Here is an 18,946-nt window from a genome sequence, read left to right as displayed (position 1 = left end):
CCCCAGCCCAAGTATATGTCTACAAATACAAAAAAAAAATAGTTTTTCTCTTAAAAATACATTCCATGCAGCCTGGATTGCTGCTTCCACAAGGCAGGTGCCAGCACTGCATGTTGGGCAGCCTACAACAATTATCCTTTGGGTCCCTAGGTTACTGACCATAAGATGCATCTGCGAACAATGGCTTCACATTTCATCATGTATATAGCAGTCCACTGAAGGCTGACCTTGGCACAGTGCTTTGGCTGCTCCAGTGATGTGCAAGGGTGGCAGAGATGAGGTCTACTATGTTAGAGATAACACCAATGTGACTATTGCTTCAATCTGTAGCAAGAAATCGCTCATGTCAAGTGTCTTTTGAAACACCAAGTGCACCACCCTGGCCTGTGCTTCCTTCTGTTTTCCTTTCCTGGAGGTATTATCTGCAGGTGGACAGCAGTTCTCCCTTCATCAGTGTCCAGTAAGCTGCAGTTGAACATGAGGCACTGATGGTTGCACTGTGAAACTGTCCCTGCTCCATGCGACCTGAGTGGATGGAGAGGTGACGATCTGGAGGCTGCAGTGTCATTTCCAGACATGGAGGGGACCATTCCATGAAGCAGCAAGCTGCTAACCCCTCAAGCTGCCACTGGCCTTTTGAGGAAAAGCCACTGGTTCTCTAAAAAGGGACAATGTCTCCGTTTACTTGGAAGAAGCAAGCACTGACACACTTCTGTTGTACAGCAAACATGTTTACAATTTTGGAATTGTCTGAATGCTTGATACACAGCCTCTTGGTGTCACATCCGCTAAAAAGCCTGTTTTATTTATATGCTAAAATTACAAATATTTCTTCAGTGATGGCAATATTTACACATATTCTATTTTACAGCTGTTCAAAAAAAGTGTGCAATTTGAGTAAAATACACTGTTTCCTGAAGTCATTGCTATAATTTTAATAATACATCAGCTCCTATTGCACTCATGATTAACAGGGCATGGCCCCTTTCAAATTTACAGAGGGTTTTCTTTCAGATTTAATCCCAGTTGTGGTAAAAACAACCTGGTCTATACTCAGTGACATCTTTATTTACAAGCAGTTACACTGAGCAAGAGTTCAAGGTATGTGCTGTAAAATATTGAACAAATTAGTGAGGCTGACTTTAGCCATGGTAGCTGGAGAAAGGAGAGATGTAATTTGTGAGAAGCACCTGAGGAGCAGTGCCAGAAGACCTGTGTCTGTAGCTGGGGGACTCCTGCACAGCGTGATCTGGCTGAGCAGCAAGGACAGGTCCTCCAGGTGCTCTTGGATTAGGGAAAGCCAAGCCCTGGCTGACAGAAGGGGAGAAACCAACAACTCTTGCTGTTGGTGCTTGTTCCTTTCTCATTCCAAACATGGAGTTGCATTATTGGGGTGAGCTGTAGAGCTGAAAAGACAACATACTAACTAGATTTTTGTGAGTTGGGTTAAGGGAAGCCTGTGTCAACCTGGAATGTCACATAGCAATGCAGAGCTCTGCTGGCCAGGAATGAAACTAGTTCCCCCAGACGGAGCACCAGAAGTACAATGGTAAACTGCAGCCATGCCAGGACTGTGTGGGAAGGAGAGGGCTTGTGGATGGGTGAGGGAACCTGAGCAGCCTATTAGATAAAGACTAATGTCCTACAGCAGGATGGGGTTGTCACTGTGAGAAAAGCCATACATTAACTGCTCAAAGCAATCCTCATCCTCGTCAGTGTGTATGTGCTGTCCAGCTCTTTTAGTTGGTTGTTTTTAAACTAAACTGTGAGTCTCTGGCATCAGTGTCACAGGACAGACATCTTAAGTGTCACAGGTGACATCTTAACTATGAACTCTGCTTTATAGGACAGTACTGCAATGCCAAGCAGGTAGTCGGCAGCAGTCTTTCACAGCAACTCTAATTGTGTCTTATATGGCTGACCAGCTACTAAACAGGTTTGGGAATGTAAATTGGGGTAAATAATTACTGAGGATGTTTGAAGAGGTAGGTATATCCTCCTAAATGCAAATTGCAAGGTTCAAAAAATTGCTGCAGGAGATGTTTGGGTTGCTTTCTACAGACCAGCTGCACTGGCTTGGAGGGGTTTTTGAAGCACTGTCTCCCATGTAACCAACAGAGGACCTGTTAGGCATCTTATATGAGGCAGCATATTTTATTGAAGGGAATTATTTCTTTTAATATGAAAAGAAGGTGCAGAAAGCCAAAATGTGGCTTCATGAGGCTGACAAAGCATTGCAAGCCAGCCCTGTGAAAGCATAGGTGGGATGTGGCACAGCTGGGCAGGTTGCAATGCTGGCCATCAGCTGTGGAAAGCCTGCAAGATTGCATGAGAAGGCAAGGAAACTGAAAGCACTTGAGTAACAAATCCCAGTAATGCCAGGGGGAGAGGTTCCTGTCATACAGTCAATGTCTGAGCAAGGCAAAATGAACTTTCACAAACAAGTTATAAAGTCCATAGCGGTGTCAGATTACAAAACATGCACCCATTTTCAGCATTTCCTGACAAATACTGCAGGGGAGGGAGGAAAGAGGCATCTCAGAAATCCGAGTTTAATTGCAGAATTTCAGCTTCTTTACTTTTAGTTTGGATTTTGAGTTTGTGATGTTTTTTTTTTTGCTTTTTTAATACTTAATATTTATAAAGATCTTTTTTTTTTTTTTTTTTTTTTAACTAGCACTGCCATGTCATGAAGTGGTAAGAGATAGCAGCTGATATAATTTATTTTAATATAATTTAATTTTAAGACTATTAAAGCTGCCACAGTACTAAGTTAAAAGCACTATCTTTTTGTCTTGTTATGCAACTTAACATGTATACATGTCATGAAATATAAAAGAATAAAATGGATTGCAAAAAATATAGATTTGGGAAAAACATCTAAAATTTATGAGGAGACTTTTTTCAAAAATAGTCTTTTTCCCCCTCCTCCAAACAAAACTTTATTAAAACAAAAACAACAAAAAAAAAACAAACAACAACAAATAAACACATGTCATTGAAACATTTTCCTTATATGTGTTCATAGATATTTTCCAACCAGCTCCATTTTTTTTTTCCTTTTGCCTCTTAGAATTGAGGCATATAATTCCAAGATAAGGAGGTGATGCAGCATCCCATGTGCACATATGGATAGCTGTACATGTGCTGCTGTCGTAGCTGCTCACCTGGAAGGTAAGATGTAGGAATGACTGTGGAGGCAACTCAGGTATGGGAGCTGCTGGATGACAGTTGTTCACCCAGCACCTCCAAAACAATAGAGGTTTTCCCTTCTATATCATCCTCCTCATGCCTCTGTGGAAAGGGGCACCTGTTTCCGCCAAGCAGAAGAAACCAGTGAGGGAAGTCAATGGTGGTTGTGTACAAGACTGGAAAGCCATGGGCCAACCCTGGAGGAATGTAAAGGAAGTAGTGGTAGAGCTACGGTGTGTGAACCAGGTACAATCTCCTTGCTTAGGGCAGATGCTGTTCCAACACCTGAGCACCTCTTGATGAATCCTCCAACTCTGATGCAGTCATTGGCCTGTGGGCCCTGACAAGGAGCTGTACCTCTGTAGTCTCTGACCATACTGCAGTCCCCAGACACAGCTGATGGGGGGGAGGGGGCATGTCCTGAAGAGGGGCACAGACAAAAGCTGCCTAAGTAGCCGTACTGGAGCTCAGTTTTCAGTCTAATCCTGCTGTTTTTCCCCATCTTTGGAGGGAACAAGGGCATTCTACTTCTCAAGCCAGAAGAAAAGCACTTGTTTCTTTGTTTCTTGGAGCTCAATGGTTTAGAGTGAGCAGCAGCAATGTTGCCTGCATGATGGAAGCAAAGTTTTGGGCAAAAGAGCACCCTAGTCCAAGCCTGGAGAAAGTTTTGCTGTTGTTTGACTGCTGTTGGTTTGGCTCAGTGGCTCACTTAGTGCAAGAGCTCAGCTGGTGATTAAGTGGGTCATACGAAGCTTATTGCAGAGAGAGTGAGCAATGGGGGAATAAACAGTTTTTAAACGTTTTCTGCTCTCCTTTTCTGTTTTGTGTAAAACCAGTGAATGTTTTTTTAATTTTCTTGCTTACAGACAGAGCATGCTAAGAACACAGGTACTGGGATGACCACAGCCCAAGACAACAAAGGTGTATTTAGGACAATGTGAGCGCTCACTGGAAACTGAAAGCTTTCAGTTGTGGAGCTGTGTAGGACAGCTTTCACAGGCTGGTGGACTGCATGCAGTGGAGGGATACTTCCTGCAGCTCATCTAAATGCAGGTGAATAATGAGAAGTTCTCTCTTGTCCAGGTCGTACCATCATTCTGGTTGAAAGAGTGGCTACGGCAAGTCAGTGTTCCCGTATGGAGACAGATCTACTGTTTTATGAAGAAGGTTAAGATTGCAGGTACAGAGATGAGAAGTGGGAGTCCCCTGAGCAAAGTCTGCAGCTGCCTCTTCAGCAATGAAGAAAAAAAATAAATCACTGGTAAAGTTCCTGTACCTCACAAATCACATTAGAAAACTGGTTTCAAACTGGCTGAAGCCTCTGGAGAGGTTAAAAACAAGTGTGACACCTGTGAGCTTGGTACAAGCCTGTCTCTTGCTCCATTATCCTGCGTGTTCATGGGATGGAAGTACAACTCATCTCCTAGACGTTGTCCAGTAGACACGGGAGGCACCCTGTAAGAGAGAACCCCGCAGCATCACAGATTGGACAGGACCTGTGGATGCCTCTGGCAGCATTTTTGCTCTGGGGAAAAGTATTGTGATTGCCTTCAGGCAGTCATCCCATGCTCAACAGACTCATAGTCTAATGGTAGGGCAGTGACAGGATCAGTTCAGAAGACAGTGACTGCCAGGCCTTACAGTGGAATGCTCAAAGCAGAATAACCCAGACCAGCTCCTCACAGGCTTTTACCATCTTTTTTTTTTTTTTTTTTTTTTAAATGCTATAGCATACTCAGCACCCATTTCCACGCTGGACACATGGATCTGGCAAGTGTGATGCATAACACCTGACAGCATGGATCATACTAAGCTGATTTAACATCAGGTGTCTGTAGAGCATGCCTCCAAGTGCAAGGTGTTCAGGCTTCTGTTAGTCAACACGGAAGCACCAACTGACAAATGATGTATGTTATGGTGACGACTTTACTCAAGTTTTCATTTAATGCTGTTTCAGTCTGTGCAGAGAAAGGGAGGCATTACTGCCTCAGGTAGATGTCTGCGTCTAACCAAATGAATGTCACTGTGGTTAACATCTTGGTGATCACAAGAGCGTAACTGTAGTGTACATAGTAGGACTGTGTCCCCCTGTGCTCTCTGACTGTGTAGGGCTCTCAGTTGCCTCACACTCCTGCTGCTTGTGTATCAGGACTCAGCAACTTCTGTGCACCTCCAGTAAGATGCAATGAAGACCGGTTTGATAAAAATATTTATGCTGGGGCTGACACACAAAATGGAAAAAAACAGTTTTAACTCTTGCAGCCTGTGGTATGCTTTTGTAGCACTGGCAGTCAAATCCTGTGAGGTTTGCATGCTGGATAAGCTCCAAACCACAGCCAACAAATATTTCAAGTTGCAATGTGATGAACGTTATTACAGTGCTGGAGCCACTGGCTGAGATGCCTAAACCCCTATAAAACCCCTCCATATTTTGTTAAAAGAAATTAGGATCCGCACTACCAATCCACTGAGCTCTGTACAGCTGCACAGCTGAAGAAAAAAATGCCAGGAGTAATTTCAGTCTTTCATACAGTCTTTTGTGGCTGTGCACCTAGGACTGAAAGTCCATCTGGACCACTGCCTCCTCCAAAGGTAGCCCCTTGTGAAGAGGCTGGGATATGCATGCTCTTCATTTTTCTAGGAAGAAGTCATGATAGCCATAAGGTAGGCCATTTTCCACTTCTTTGTGTGGCCAGAAACGTGTGCTCGGCAGGCAGAGCAGCAGGTATGTAGCAGCAAACAAGCACCCTAGTGGTACAGCAGCAAGCTGAAGGAGGCAAGTCCATGGCTGATTTTGTCTCCCCATATCATCTCCGGTTGTGTCCAATACAAAACAGGTGGCCGGGGATGACTAGGTGTAGTGGCTTTTATTCCATGGAGGATGCCTTTAGCCATAGAGATAGTTAAAATTAATTTAATATAGAAAAATAAGGGGTTTTTTTGTTTTCTTACCAGTATAGGAAATACTAGTAATTTACTAAAGTGATGCAGACACTCCACCTCTGGGAAGCACTAATCTAAGACTGGATTTCTCCTGAGAGGTTTATCCTCATTTGGGCAAGCAGTTCACTGAGTTATGTTACTGACAGGTCAGTTCAGATGTTGGCTTCTGGCCTTCTAATTCTCTTTTATACATGGTCCTTGAACTTGCATACCTGTTCTTCTGATTGGAGACTCAGTGGTGGGTAGGGGTTGGAATCAGCATCCTGCAGTTCCAGCTTGGTGGGTGGCCTTTTCCCTGGTGTGTCAACCTGTGAAAGGTACTCAGAAGAGCCGAACTGTTTTCTTCTGGAACTGGGCACAAGATCTTTGTTTTCATCCTGTGGGAAGAAAAATAAGAGGATTTGGAATTGGGGGCTATAGCAAGGTCTGGAATAGCTCCAGGTTCCTGGTCCCAGGTTTGCAGTGTGAGGTTCTGGTTTGAGTACTTTTGGCAAGGAGGGTGCCCAGGCCACCCGACCAAGTCTAGGAAGTCTTTACATATATGCTCACAGAGAATTTTTTTAATCCATCCAATAATTTATATCATAAAGTTCTGGGTACTGAGTCCTCTGTCCAGCTGTGAGCCTTTAGTGCTTGTGATCGATCCATGAGACTCAAGACTCAATCTCTTAAAAATATTAACTCTAAGTGTTATCTACCATGGGTGGGAGATGACCAGTAACCTGAATCTTTTATTTTCTTGGCAATGAGGATGTGATGTGGGATTTTCCTACACTGTTTTCCCAGTATAGGCATCCGAACAGTACTTTCAAACTCACTAATGATTTCTTGAATGTCTGCCAGGACCTCTATGGGATGGTCAGGCTGGCCACCCACCATGTGTCAGAGTGCCTCCTCAGACTGTACCACAGCTGGGTTGGTGTGGCTCAGCACAAGAGGCAATTGCATTATGAGAAAAATCAGCTGTACACTGACAAGGATCTTGGAAGCTGCTCTGAACAGATAATAACAGCAATGCCTCGCACCCTAGAATTCACACAGAACACACTCAAGTCCTTGGACAAAATTACTGAGGTATAAAGAAAGAAGAAGGAAAGAAATATGTAATATGTAATATGCAATAGTAATATGGCATGATTGGTTGCTTGAGCTGGAAGCTGATGTGGAGTCAGCAAGGATACAATGGTGATGGGTGCACCTTCTCTTAATCCTTGAGCAGAGGAGAGAAGAGAGCAAGCATCCCTGGATACTGTCAGGGAGGCTTCCATGAGACCTCCACCCCTCATGAGGTACATACGAAGAAAAGCCTACCTTTAGGTTTTTAATCTAACATCTGTGGCACACCACCCAGCTCCAAGGCAGTCACATTAATATCACAGCCATGAGGACAAAAAAAAAAAAAAAAAAAGCACGTATCTTGCACAGTTGCCGGCTTAATAACAATTGCCTGTTATTAACCTTTGCACTAAGTCAGACACTGCACATTTTCAGCAAATATCATGCCAGAGAAATACTTATTTAATTATCTGAAACACAGACCATCAGAATGACTGAAGTGCTGCATCTTCTTGTCTTTCATGAAAGCCTAAAGAAAATGCCTGTAAGCACTAGAGGGAGCAAGTCCTCAAGATGCAACATTCATCCGTCAGTGCCTACAGCTGATCCTACAGCACCTATCCAAAGCAGAGCTCCGAAGAGCTTCTGTAGTGCAGTGTTGCTCAAAGCTGAGCTTGTGTAGCTTGTTTGCTTACATCAGCAATAAAACAAACCGAAGGTTTAATTTACACCTTGTGCCTGGCATCTCCTTACAAGAATTATTTCCATGTGCTCAGTTTGGATCTGACCCAAAAGACAGGATGAGAGGCAGGGGCTAAGCCTCCTGCTCTGCTGCAGCAAACGATCAGATACAATGAGTGTCTCACACAGACAGAACAATGTATTTTGACAAAACCAGCACCAACCCTGTGTTTTCAAAATAGGATTTTTAAGGCGATCTGAGACTGACTAGTGGAGCTGGAGTAGGGGTGGGAGGGTGGGTGGTGAGGTGACAGTGACGTCTTTACAGGAAAGCTGAATATGGAAAGCTGCTCCCAGTGTTAGTTACCACTGAACAGTGCTGAGTCTTCCACCAATGAAATAGCAACATCTTTATCAGAAACACAGACCCCATCAGACTACTTGTGATATAAATCTCCAGATATCCTTCAAAGGCAAATACTTTTTTTTTTTTTTTCCAAGGACATAAACAATATTTTGAACTGCCCAACATCTTTCAGGGTAACTTGACGCTGCTCATTTACAAGCTATTAATGTACTTACTTTATGACCATGAATTGAGAATACTGACTACATGGTATCTGGGTGATTTTATTTTTAGGTAAGATGCAGAGAGGGACATAGCACAACATTCAAAAGCCCTGCGTGAACTAACCACACGTCTGCTTTCCTGCCTACCTGTCACTCCACAGATGGCCAAGGATGGAAGCCAGCTAGTTCATCAAAGATACTCAGACACATAGAGGTCAGGACGTCAGGACATTCTCTGTAAGGTACACTTCAGCTGCTGTCATAGGCATGCTTCATACAAGCAAATTTGAGCTAACTGACCTTGAGACCACCTGCAGACTGTACTGCAGACCTACACTCAGTCCTGGATGTACTTCTAGGGGAAATATGGGAGAAAAATATGCAAACGCCTTAAGTTTCACTTTTCTGGGAAATGTTCCTTAGCTAGCATGGTAGTCCATGGACACCCACATCATTGCCTACCCAAGTTGTGCTTTTTTTTGCATAAACTGTTTTGCAAAAACTGTTTGGGTAGCACTACACCGAACTACCATTCTCAGAAGAATTTTAAATACGACAGTCATATCTTCTGAGAGGAAAGGATCGTCTGTTCTCAGCTAAGCTGTTTGGACAACAAGGCAGATGTCTTCTCACCTTCTCTGTGGGGCTCCATAACTAGCTGCATGATATCCAAGCTGCAAGGAAAGGCCTCTTCAGATGCAAGACTCATGTTTGTGGGTACCATGAATTCAAGCTCCTGGGCCAGTGGTAGGCCCAGGGCTGGCTCTCCCATTTCCTAAGCAACATTATGCAAAAAGAGACTGTCAGTTCTGCCTGGATTTATGGAAGAGAAGTACAGACTGCCTGTAACACACCAGTGACCATGGCTAGGGAGAGTATTGTCACTTGGACTCTCATAGCTACAGTTGTAACAGATGTAGGGTTGCACAGACCTTTCTCCCTATGATATCCATTCAAGCACATTGCCTGGGTGATCCCATTCCTCACTGTCCCCTTCAATACAGGAAATTTAGGTTTTTCACTGAGGTTTATGAATGCCAGCAATCATGCCTGATGCATTCTTAGTGTCCAAACACAGCTGGAAAGCCAACTTGCACATTTTAATTCTAGGCAATAGACTCTACAGAGCAAATGCAATGGTGCTAAGTGCTCTGTGCCTTTCACTGCCAGAGAAGTGGAATGATTTTGTACATCAGCACCATCTCATCTTTGTCAATGCCACAGTCATCTGGTTGTGAATTTGTCCCCTCTGTCAACAGTCCTATCAGATTACTCACCCAGGCTCCCCTAGGTGGCTGGAAATGGAGGTGGCTGCTTAGATCAGCTTTAAGTAAAGAGCAGAGGCAGCAGGTGCAGTGAGAATCAGCACATGGTTTAAAAGACTGGAGGGCCACTTGGTGCCAGTGGGTGGATTTAAAATATGCTGGTGTCTGCAAATCTATTGGCAAGTGCATCTCACCAGCTACTCTCTGCCCCCACTCAAGCAGACTCTTCATTAGTAGCACCCAAAAGAACAGGAAAGAAGGAAAGCCATCCCTGCGGCTCTCACTTTTCAGATGGTATACTGATACAGACCAAGGAGGTAGCAACCCTCCCATGTAACCAGCCATCACTGGTCTGTTTAAGAGATGTCCAGGAAGCATTTCCAGACCAGAGTCCAGAAGCGGGCTCTGGTTTTGCATGCAGGAAATCATGCAGCCCTTACCAAACAGAGCTAAAGCTGCCCTGAGGCACAACCCTATGAAAGTCTAATTTGCCTCATTTTTTGGTGGTTCTCCAAGCTGACTGTGCCATGCAAAGCCACTCTGAAAAACTTATCTTATCCTACATACGCTGTGACTGTATCTTCTCCAATCTTGGAAAGACCAAATAGATTTCAGTTTGTAATTATTCAGTTTGTAATTATTCACATAGCATTAAAAGATCAGTGCAGGTGGATCTAATTTCAAGAAATCTAGCTTTCTTTACACATACTTTTTACAAGATACTCCACTGAGCTTGACAGGAGTTGGAAGAGGGCAGGAAATAAGCTGTAAGAATTCCAAATCAGGTGTCCTACAACTAACAGATAACTTTAAAACAAGTTGAAAGGCAAGAACGCTTAATGTAACACACTTACAGGTAATGTACTTTGGTGCCATGTAGAAGCCACCGTAGGATCACTGGTGTAGCTCCTGCGCGTTAGCAGTTCTGGTGCGCTTAAGTTACTTTTGGTCCTTCGGGACCCCAGTTCAGGGGCATTCCAGGAATTAGTTGTGGCACTGGTTCTTGCTGAGGTCTGCTCCAAGGAGTTTGGTCGTATACTGTTCCCTTCCATTTCGGAGAGGTCCACTGAGGATGTGCACTTGTTTGTAGTACTGGAAGCTGCATTTTTCTCTATTTTTATTTGAGAGTCCTCCACAGAATGTAAGCCTTGTCTTGTTCTCCATGAACTTCTCAGAGTCACATGTTTTGTTTCAGATGAAACTGTATCTGAAGAGCCATGGCTCTTTGAGCTGATTGTATCTGAAGGCAAATCACTGTTCTTCTCTGAGAGTTCAGTAGTCTTTATTACAATGCTGCTTCTGGAGACCACTGTTTCTGCTCTACCTCTCAGAGCCACCTCTCCAATTCTGTCGGCCTCAGATAATTTCAGAGCACTTCTATTAACTGATACCTCGACAGGTGGGGAGAGACTGTTAGTTATTGGTGAGGGTTCATTCAGAGCAACTCTGATGTTGCTGGTGCTAACATGCTTTTCCTTTGCTGCTATGTCTGCAGTGGGCCTTGGAGCTGTTGGCTCAGAGGGGAAGATCGTGATGCTGCTTGTCATCTTATTAGTTACCGTTTTAAAACTGGACTTCTGTTTTTCTGACTCTGCCTCAGATATAGTCCCTCCCATGACTGCCTTCATGTCCTTTTCAACAATTGCAGGTTTAATGATGGCTTTTGATCTCAGAGCTTCTCTTGGGCTGAATGGCCTTCTGGATTTAAATCCTCCAGTGCTGGCATCTGATGGTTTTATACACTTGGTGGAGTCTTCATCATGTACAGTGTTTTTGTCATTTTCAAAGATAGATGCTCTAAAAACTCCCCTGGAATTGGAGAACTGCTTGGAATTAGCTTTCTTCCTTGTCTCAAAATCTGACTGAGTGTTTGTTTTTTTGCTTCTTCCTGTTTCTTCATCTGAATTAAGTTTGTCATGACTACTCTGGACAGTTTTGGAGTCTGTTTTTAAGCCAGCATTTACATGATCTGTTGCTGAAGTTGAAGACTGCTCTGTATCTTCTTTATCCGGACCTGTAAGAATCCGTAGAACGTCTTCTTGACTCCTTGAGTGATGTGAACGCTTTGTTGGTGAAGGTTTTGCATTTTCAAGTGACATGTCTGTGAATTCTCTTTCCTGGGAGATTGTTGCTCTTTTAGCCCTTCCCTCTAAGGGTTGCTTGTGTGATGCTGCAAAGGTGTTCATTGCTTCTGTTTTAGTGCCAATGCAATCTGATGCCAATGCGTGGGAGGAGAGGTGGTACCTGTATGCTGATGCCATGCCATTGGAAGAGGAATAATTACCCCTGGGGAGCACTGTGTCCCCCAGGAAGTCACTAACTTCTGCCTGGCTTGTTTTCAGCTTCTCAGCTAAAGAAGCCACTAATTCACCTTTGCTCAACTTGTCATCCCGTATGTCAGTGCTGGTTTGACAGTTGCCCCGGAGCGCCTGAGATGTCTTTTCAGCCTTGGATCTCAGGCCTGTGTCACCAACAGGTTTAGAAGGTGTTTTCCAAGATTTCTGCTCATGTGCAGCAGGAGGGTATCGACTGAGGACAGATGGCTGCTCCTTTGATCTCTTCACCTCATTCTGCATGATGGAGGCTTCCTTCTGACCAGATGAAAAAGTGGAAACTGAAGATTTCTCTTCCAGTCTTTTCATATCTGTTGCAGCAGCATCCACACTGGATGCTTTTCCTGCTTTTCTGTTCATTAAACTCGGACTGGGTACCTGCTTACCACCATGGCTGTAGCTGTCATTACTGAAGGAGAAATCTCTGTTCTTTACTCTTTCCCGGCACTGCTGAGGTGAAACCTCCCTTGGCTTGTGCTTGATAGCTGTTAAATCTGTTGCAACACCTCTGTATTTAGGTCTGTCATGTTTTCCCCTGCTAGAAAAGCTCGTATCTTCATTTTCAACCTCTCCATTTTCCAGATCTTTCTGTTTCTTTATTTGCATTTTTATTTCTTCTAACTGACCAGTTAAGAGTTTGTTTTTATTCTGTTCACTCAAGTAACTGTCTTGCAGGTCATTGTTTTTGGCCCTCACTTTTTTCAATTCTTCTTCTAAAGATTCAAAATGTTTGATCTGAGTTTTAAGTTTCTCAATTTCTTGTGTGAGATCTTTCACTTTGTTGTCTTCCTGATTTTTATTCTTTTGGTTTTCTGATTTATTCCTGGTTTCATTTTCTACATGTTTTAGGTAATCCACACTTCCCTTCCTTCTGGTCTCTTTAGAAGGCAATGCAGAAGTCAAATCATCTTCAATTCTCAAATCATTTCTGTCAAGGAGATTATTTGATGACCTTTCTAGCAAGTTGGATGCATTTCTAGTTTGATCTGCCCTATTTAGTTTATTGTTTTGTTCTAGTTTCTGTGTTAGCTCCTGGATTATTTTCTCATTTTGCTTTTCTCTTTCATTAAAATGTTTTCTTTCACTGATAAAGGTTAGTGCTAAAGATTTCAATTTCTCTAACTCACCCGTTAAGCTTTGCTCAGTTTTATCCAGCCTGTCTTCAGATGCTTCAAGTTCTTTAACTTTCACTCGAAGTACTTCTAATTCTGTAGATATCTTTTTGGTCAAATTCTTTTCTTCATTGAGGCTAAGACACAGCTGTGTGCAGTCATTCTTGCTCCTACCAAAGGCCTCCTCCAGTTTCTCCAGCTCTGCCATTCTCCTCTGCAGGTGTTCAATTTCTGACTTCAGTTCTCGGGTGAGGCTCTCTTCCTCTTGAAGTTTTTCTTTCATTAACCGGCAAAGCTCTTCAGCTTTCTTAATTTCTTCATCCTTGCCTTCAATCTTTAGCACTCTTTTACGTAGGGCTTCAATGTCAGCTAGCATGCTGGAGTTGCTGCCTTCTGCCTGGATAACTTTGTCCTGGAGGTCAAGCAGCTCATCCTCTGCTTTCTGGAGATTTTTGGTTGCTTCCTCCAGTTCATCAAGGCGACGACTAAGACTCTGCAATTTGAATCGTAGATGCCGATTTGAGGTCTCCTTATAACCTGTAAATTCTGCCATGTTTACTTTTTATTCCTTTTAGGTAGAAGTTTTGCTCAGTCTGTGTGCTTAACACTTTGTGTATTCCTGTTATGTTATACTTTCTTTGGAGAGAGGCAACTCACCCTAAAAGAAAAAACACTTAAAATGAGTAGGGAAGCTCAGAATATACGTATTATATATGTGATATGCATATAGATACATATACAAATATTTATATGATTTTTTTTTAATTAAACATGTTTCTCAGTGCTAAATTAGGAAAAAATAAACTGTAAAGAAGCACAGAATTTCCAAAAATAGCCTGTTACCAATAGCTGATGAAGGAAGTGTCCTCTGCTGTCTGCACAGGCAATGCTTGCTTACCCTGCAGCCCCCACAGCCAGGGTCAGCAGTTGATACAAGCCTGCCTTTACACAGGCTCCTGGGTCAGGCACATGCAGGAGCCAGGTCCCTACACAGGCATGTACCCATGCAACTAACAACTCTCATCTCAGCCATTCATGTCTTCTGAAGACTCCTTACAGATAGAGACTTGTGAACTATAAATAAGACCTGGAAACCAGAAAATACAGACCCCCAGACATCCAGTGGCTGCCAGCAAGTCGGGTTGGAAGGCCGAGCAGGCGGTTCTCAGTGCATGCAGGTCCCCCCCACTAGTTGTGCATGGCCTTGATTCACAGAGATGAGGGAAGTGAGAAGCTCCCTCATGTCTCTGCTAAGGGACTGCTGCCTGCAGCTTGCCTGGCTGCTCCAGCAAGAAACAGGGAGCTCCAGCATACCGGTGAAGGCTGAGACCTGCTGCCAGCCAGCACTGCCCATCACTTCCAGCATTTCTCCTGCAGCTGACGTTACTTGGCATCAGACTTTACCCAGGTTGTAATTATGTCCCAAGGACACTGTACCAATGGAGTTTCAAGTTTCTCCTCTCCTGTTTCAAAAGCTGTCAGTGCCATCAACTGTCATCCATTCACCCACCCAATAGAGGAGCAGTTGCAAATACTCATGCTTCTATTCCTTGTTGCCACTGATGATGAGCAGCAATTACAATATATGGGCAAGCTCCAACACACTAAATGTAGCTCTCTTCCCAGATTGGAGATGGCAGGGCTTTTTTCATATGGCCTTTCTGTGCTCAGCATGGGGTAGCCAGGATGGAGGTGGGAGGATAAGATCTCCTCTGGTTCTCAACATCAGCATTGCCCTGTCCTGGGCTTCAGGTACATCCCACTCATGCAGTGAGTGTGCAAAGGCTAATGCAAGCATTTGGAAGGGGAGGTGACTGCAGCTCTTTGACCTGTGCCCTTGCTCAGGCTGTCTGTCTTGAAGCAGGATGTGGCCTCCAGCATTTCTGTCAGAGCTCTCTGCAGAGGAAACACTCAGGAGTTTCCTATTTCACAGTGCCAAGAGGTGAACAGCAGGATGTGGGGAGGAGACAGTGCTGGCAAAGGAGACTGCTGTGCCCCAGCACAAAGCCTTTGATCAAAGGTGATTCATTTCCTGATGGGCAAAGGGGACTGCAGTGCAAACAGGCACCAGTGGCACACACCAGGCAATTGCCATGCACACCAGGCACCCAGAGTGCACATCAGACACCCACAGCATGCATCAGGCACCCGCTGTGCATACCAGGAACCCTGTGGTCCCTCTTCTGCGGGATAACTCTCACCAACATACTTGCTCAGTCTCACGCACACCAGGAAGCTGAAAGAAGCACTGTAAAGAGCAAATGAACAGGAGCCTTGAGCCCTGGGGTGTCTGGACTTGGCTGTACATGTGTCCACTCCCTCACTGTGGTGGTCACATCCCACGCCTGAACCACCCTCCCTTGCGCTGCCTACAGATCATAAAGGCCACATAGGCCACAGCCCTGCTGAGTGGCCGACAGCTTTGGCTGCAAATAGGAAGGGCTGTTCGGTCCCAGGCAGGATCCCATCAAGAAACGTCACCAGAATGTCACAAGAAAGGGCAAAGCAACTTTGCAGCACCATGAAAAACAACACTGTTCCCAGCATGCCATGGAAAAGGGAGTTAATGGTTAACTCAGCATCAGGCACTGGTCAGGAAGCACAATCAGGCCCAGCCTTCAGTAACAGCAGCTGCGTTTCAGACTGGCTGTCAGGATGCAATCCTACAGGAGCTTCACATGGGCTCAAATGTGGGACTCTCTGCAGTGCTTGTACACAGCATTGACTTTCAGACCACCGCTCTTGCAGGTTGCTTCTGCAGAAATCGGCAGGTGAGGGCTGTGTGCTGCCTGTGAGCACTGCACCAGGCTAGGGAACAGTTCTGATTTCCCAGTGCTCCTCACCATGGAAAGATCACAGTGGCTTTGCAAGCTATGTCAGTGAGACTGGCCTCACAATCCCCATCTTAAGAAAAGGTGGAAAATGAAGGCAGGTGCACAGAGGGGTCAGGGAGCTGGATCTCCCTCTCCTCCCTCTTATTCTATTCCTGCAGCATCAGCTGTCATCTAGGTAGAGTTGAATCTCTCCTCTCACACCCTTAGGGTTCTTAGGAAGCTGCATCACAAAGGGCAGTAGTGGCTCAAGTTCAGTGAGCTACTGTTTGCAAAGAGAGGCCCTTGCCCTCAAAGACAGGGGACTTCTGAGAAGAAATTATCTCCCTGGGCAGTGACCTGGCATGGTCTGATGGAATCTACAACAGGAAGAAAAGGGGTTATGGGCACAGATCCCTGGGAAGGGATGCACTATTGCAGGTAAACCACCCTTAAACTAACTCGTTGTTCCAACAAATCACCCTAACAAAGTTGGTTCCTGCAGATTTGGGACCATGAGTAGGTAATTATCTGCCCTTCTGTCTGTACCTGGTAACGCTTGGTGAAGAGCTTGGCAGGAATTAAAAGTCAAGAATTAGACCCTCACACTACACTGTCAGAGCCCATGGGTCACAAAGAGCAGGAGAGGGATGTTGAGACACTATCCCAAGAGTCACTGATGCCAGAGGCTGCTCAGAATCCCAGAGGAGAACCTGATTTCTACAGAAAATTCCAAATCTTTGAATGAAACTGAAAATTGAACTCAGTAATTAATTTTGAAAATGGTGAGGGAATGGTAGATCCCGTGGCAGAAGAATCCCAGAAAGATTCAAGGATTCAAGGTCAAAGGGACCTTCTAAGATGTTGCCTTCCCCATAAACCTTCTCATATGTCTGGAATTAAGTGCCCTCCCAAGACTCCACCTGCAGAGACCGCTTGTCTTTGCATCCTGTCTTCTGTGCCAAACTTACTGTTCACTCAACAGCAGCTTTGGGTCACTGGAGATCTCTCTCTCATAGGCTTCGAAGCCTCTCAACTATCTAAGTCTTCCTCTGTAGGAGACAATAACCAGGACTTACCTCATTGCCAGAGTACTCAGAGGCAGAGCAAACAACCTGCTCTGATGCGAGCACACCTTTGATTTCTATTTAGAATTAATGTTTCCAAAATCTAAAACAAACTGTGGCAGCTGGTTCCTCTGCCCTCTGGTTAATTGTCTGTTGCATAGGGAACATTTAAACACAACAAATTAGAGATGATGGGCCCCCAGGAGCACCTCATGTCACATAAAACTCATTTTTCCCACAGTACATCCTCACCAGAAACATTTTGCAATGTACTCCACCTGGTTTCCTCAACAGCCAGACTGCCCTGATAAGTCGTCTTTTGAAGAGAGAGACCTAGTCTGTAACACCAAAAAGACAGTGGGATTCTCAGTGCTTGGGAGACTCCCAAAACAATCTCAGCTGATTATGGCACCAAATATCTGCTCCTTGGGTGTTGAAACATTTTTTCTCAAAACTTTTTAGGGGTATCCTATGTCCTGTATCTTATATGATGTCACTCAAGAGTAGTTATTTTATTTATTATATTTATTACCGCTCTGACAGGCATCAAATAGGGAACAGTTGAAAGATCTTGAAGCAAGGGATATGGGATAACTTCTAAGATAAAGACGTCCTATGATATGGTAACAAACATCTCCAGGATCTTCAGGACCCTTGAAGTCTAGCTAAATCAGTGATAGGCTCTGTGTGGCTTGGCAGATCACACACAACTGCCCTTTGGGATCTCCCATAAGCAGCTTGAACTCTGCAGAAGCTGTGTGGGAACATTCCTAGCCTCACTGAGCCCCGCAAGGACATCCTTTATACTCCATCCAAACAGCCAAATTGCTGCCACACACAGGTACAGATGTTCTCCCAGCCTAGAGTCGCTCAGACCTTGAGCTCCTTTTCTATCCAACCCAACCTTTCCTGTAGAAATGACTCATAACTAATGATTTCAGAAGTTAAAAAAAAAAAAAAAAAAAAAAAAAACAGACAAAAACCAACTCACACATTGTGAGAACTGAGTCAAAGTTAAAGCCCTTTCTGTTTTCTTTTGCTAATATATCACAAGCCTTTTAATGAACAAATACAGTGATGGATAAACACTAAGAAAATCAACTTATTTTGGCCTTCTAAGAGAAAAGGTGGGATTTCTTCTCTGCTTTAAGTCACTGCTACAAGGTTTATGTATCTGAGTTGGTCATATTCTCCAGACAATGGCATGGCATATTCAGAGGACATTCATTTCATTCTCAAAACAGATTCTAGAAGACCAGGTAATGTACCCTTCAACTCTCTCCATGGAAGGGGAATAAGCAGCTCAGTGATGGGAAATGAATCCCAAGTAAAGATTGATTTCTGGATATAAGAAGAATCCTAATTCATGAATGCTCTCAGTGCAGAGTTGCACATTTCTAAACAACCAAACTTGGGACAGATCTCTTGGATGAGATTTAATGAACATACTTCACAGTCATAAATCTGCAAATTTCAGATGAAGAAAACCCATCACACCTCCCTACATCTTGTACACCTTTATGAGGGATCTGGTGCTTTGTCTAGTGCTTTTGTATTCTTTAGAAGAGTTCCAAGCAGCATGCCATCCTTGGAGCAATCCCAGCCTCACAAGCCTCTTATCAATAGGGTGTTTTATTATCTTTATGCTACGCTACTTTCTTCTCTTAATATACTTTATTGTGGAGGAATCCCAAAGAACAAAGGGCTGCTATTGCCTTCCTAAGAAACACAGGCCATAGAGTTTCACCTACAAAACCCAACACTGAACTGTACAGAAGTACTCTTCAAAGTATGTGTGCAGCAAGACCTGCTTTCCCAAAGCTATTTGAAAAGCAACGTGTCAAAAGATGTACTGACTCATAACACCCAAAAGGGAAGATAAGACACACATATATGTACTATGTGTTTGAGCTGTTG

At 44.0% G+C, this 18,946-nt stretch overlaps 2 protein-coding genes across 3 annotated transcripts in view; one reads left to right on the top strand and one right to left on the bottom strand.

Annotated features, from left to right (window-relative positions):
- KDM1A (lysine demethylase 1A) overlaps positions 1 to 6,315 on the top strand; it is a 69,394-nt gene extending 63,079 nt beyond the window's left edge. The window contains exon 22 of the transcript XR_014318959.1: positions 4,276 to 6,315. The gene's annotated coding sequence lies outside the window, so the exon portion shown is untranslated. The remainder of the gene's footprint in view (positions 1 to 4,275) is intronic.
- Positions 4,521 to 18,946, bottom strand: part of LUZP1 (leucine zipper protein 1) — a 39,130-nt gene continuing 24,704 nt past the window's right edge. For both annotated transcript variants that reach the window (XM_082777731.1, XM_082777732.1), the window contains exons 2-4: positions 10,562 to 13,810; positions 6,348 to 6,512; positions 4,521 to 4,647 (exon numbers count right to left, since the gene is read on the bottom strand). In XM_082777731.1, the coding sequence (XP_082633857.1) occupies positions 4,609 to 4,647; positions 6,348 to 6,512; positions 10,562 to 13,705 (3,348 nt within the window). In that variant the 5' untranslated portion in view covers positions 13,706 to 13,810 and the 3' untranslated portion in view covers positions 4,521 to 4,608. The remainder of the gene's footprint in view (positions 4,648 to 6,347; positions 6,513 to 10,561; positions 13,811 to 18,946) is intronic.

This window comes from Aythya marila (assembly GCF_965140915.1).
Source record: "Aythya marila genome assembly, chromosome: 22".
NCBI classification, from domain to species: Eukaryota; Metazoa; Chordata; class Aves; order Anseriformes; family Anatidae; genus Aythya; species Aythya marila.
Note: the sequence above shows the minus strand (reverse complement) of the source record. Positions and strands in the feature narration are given on the sequence as shown.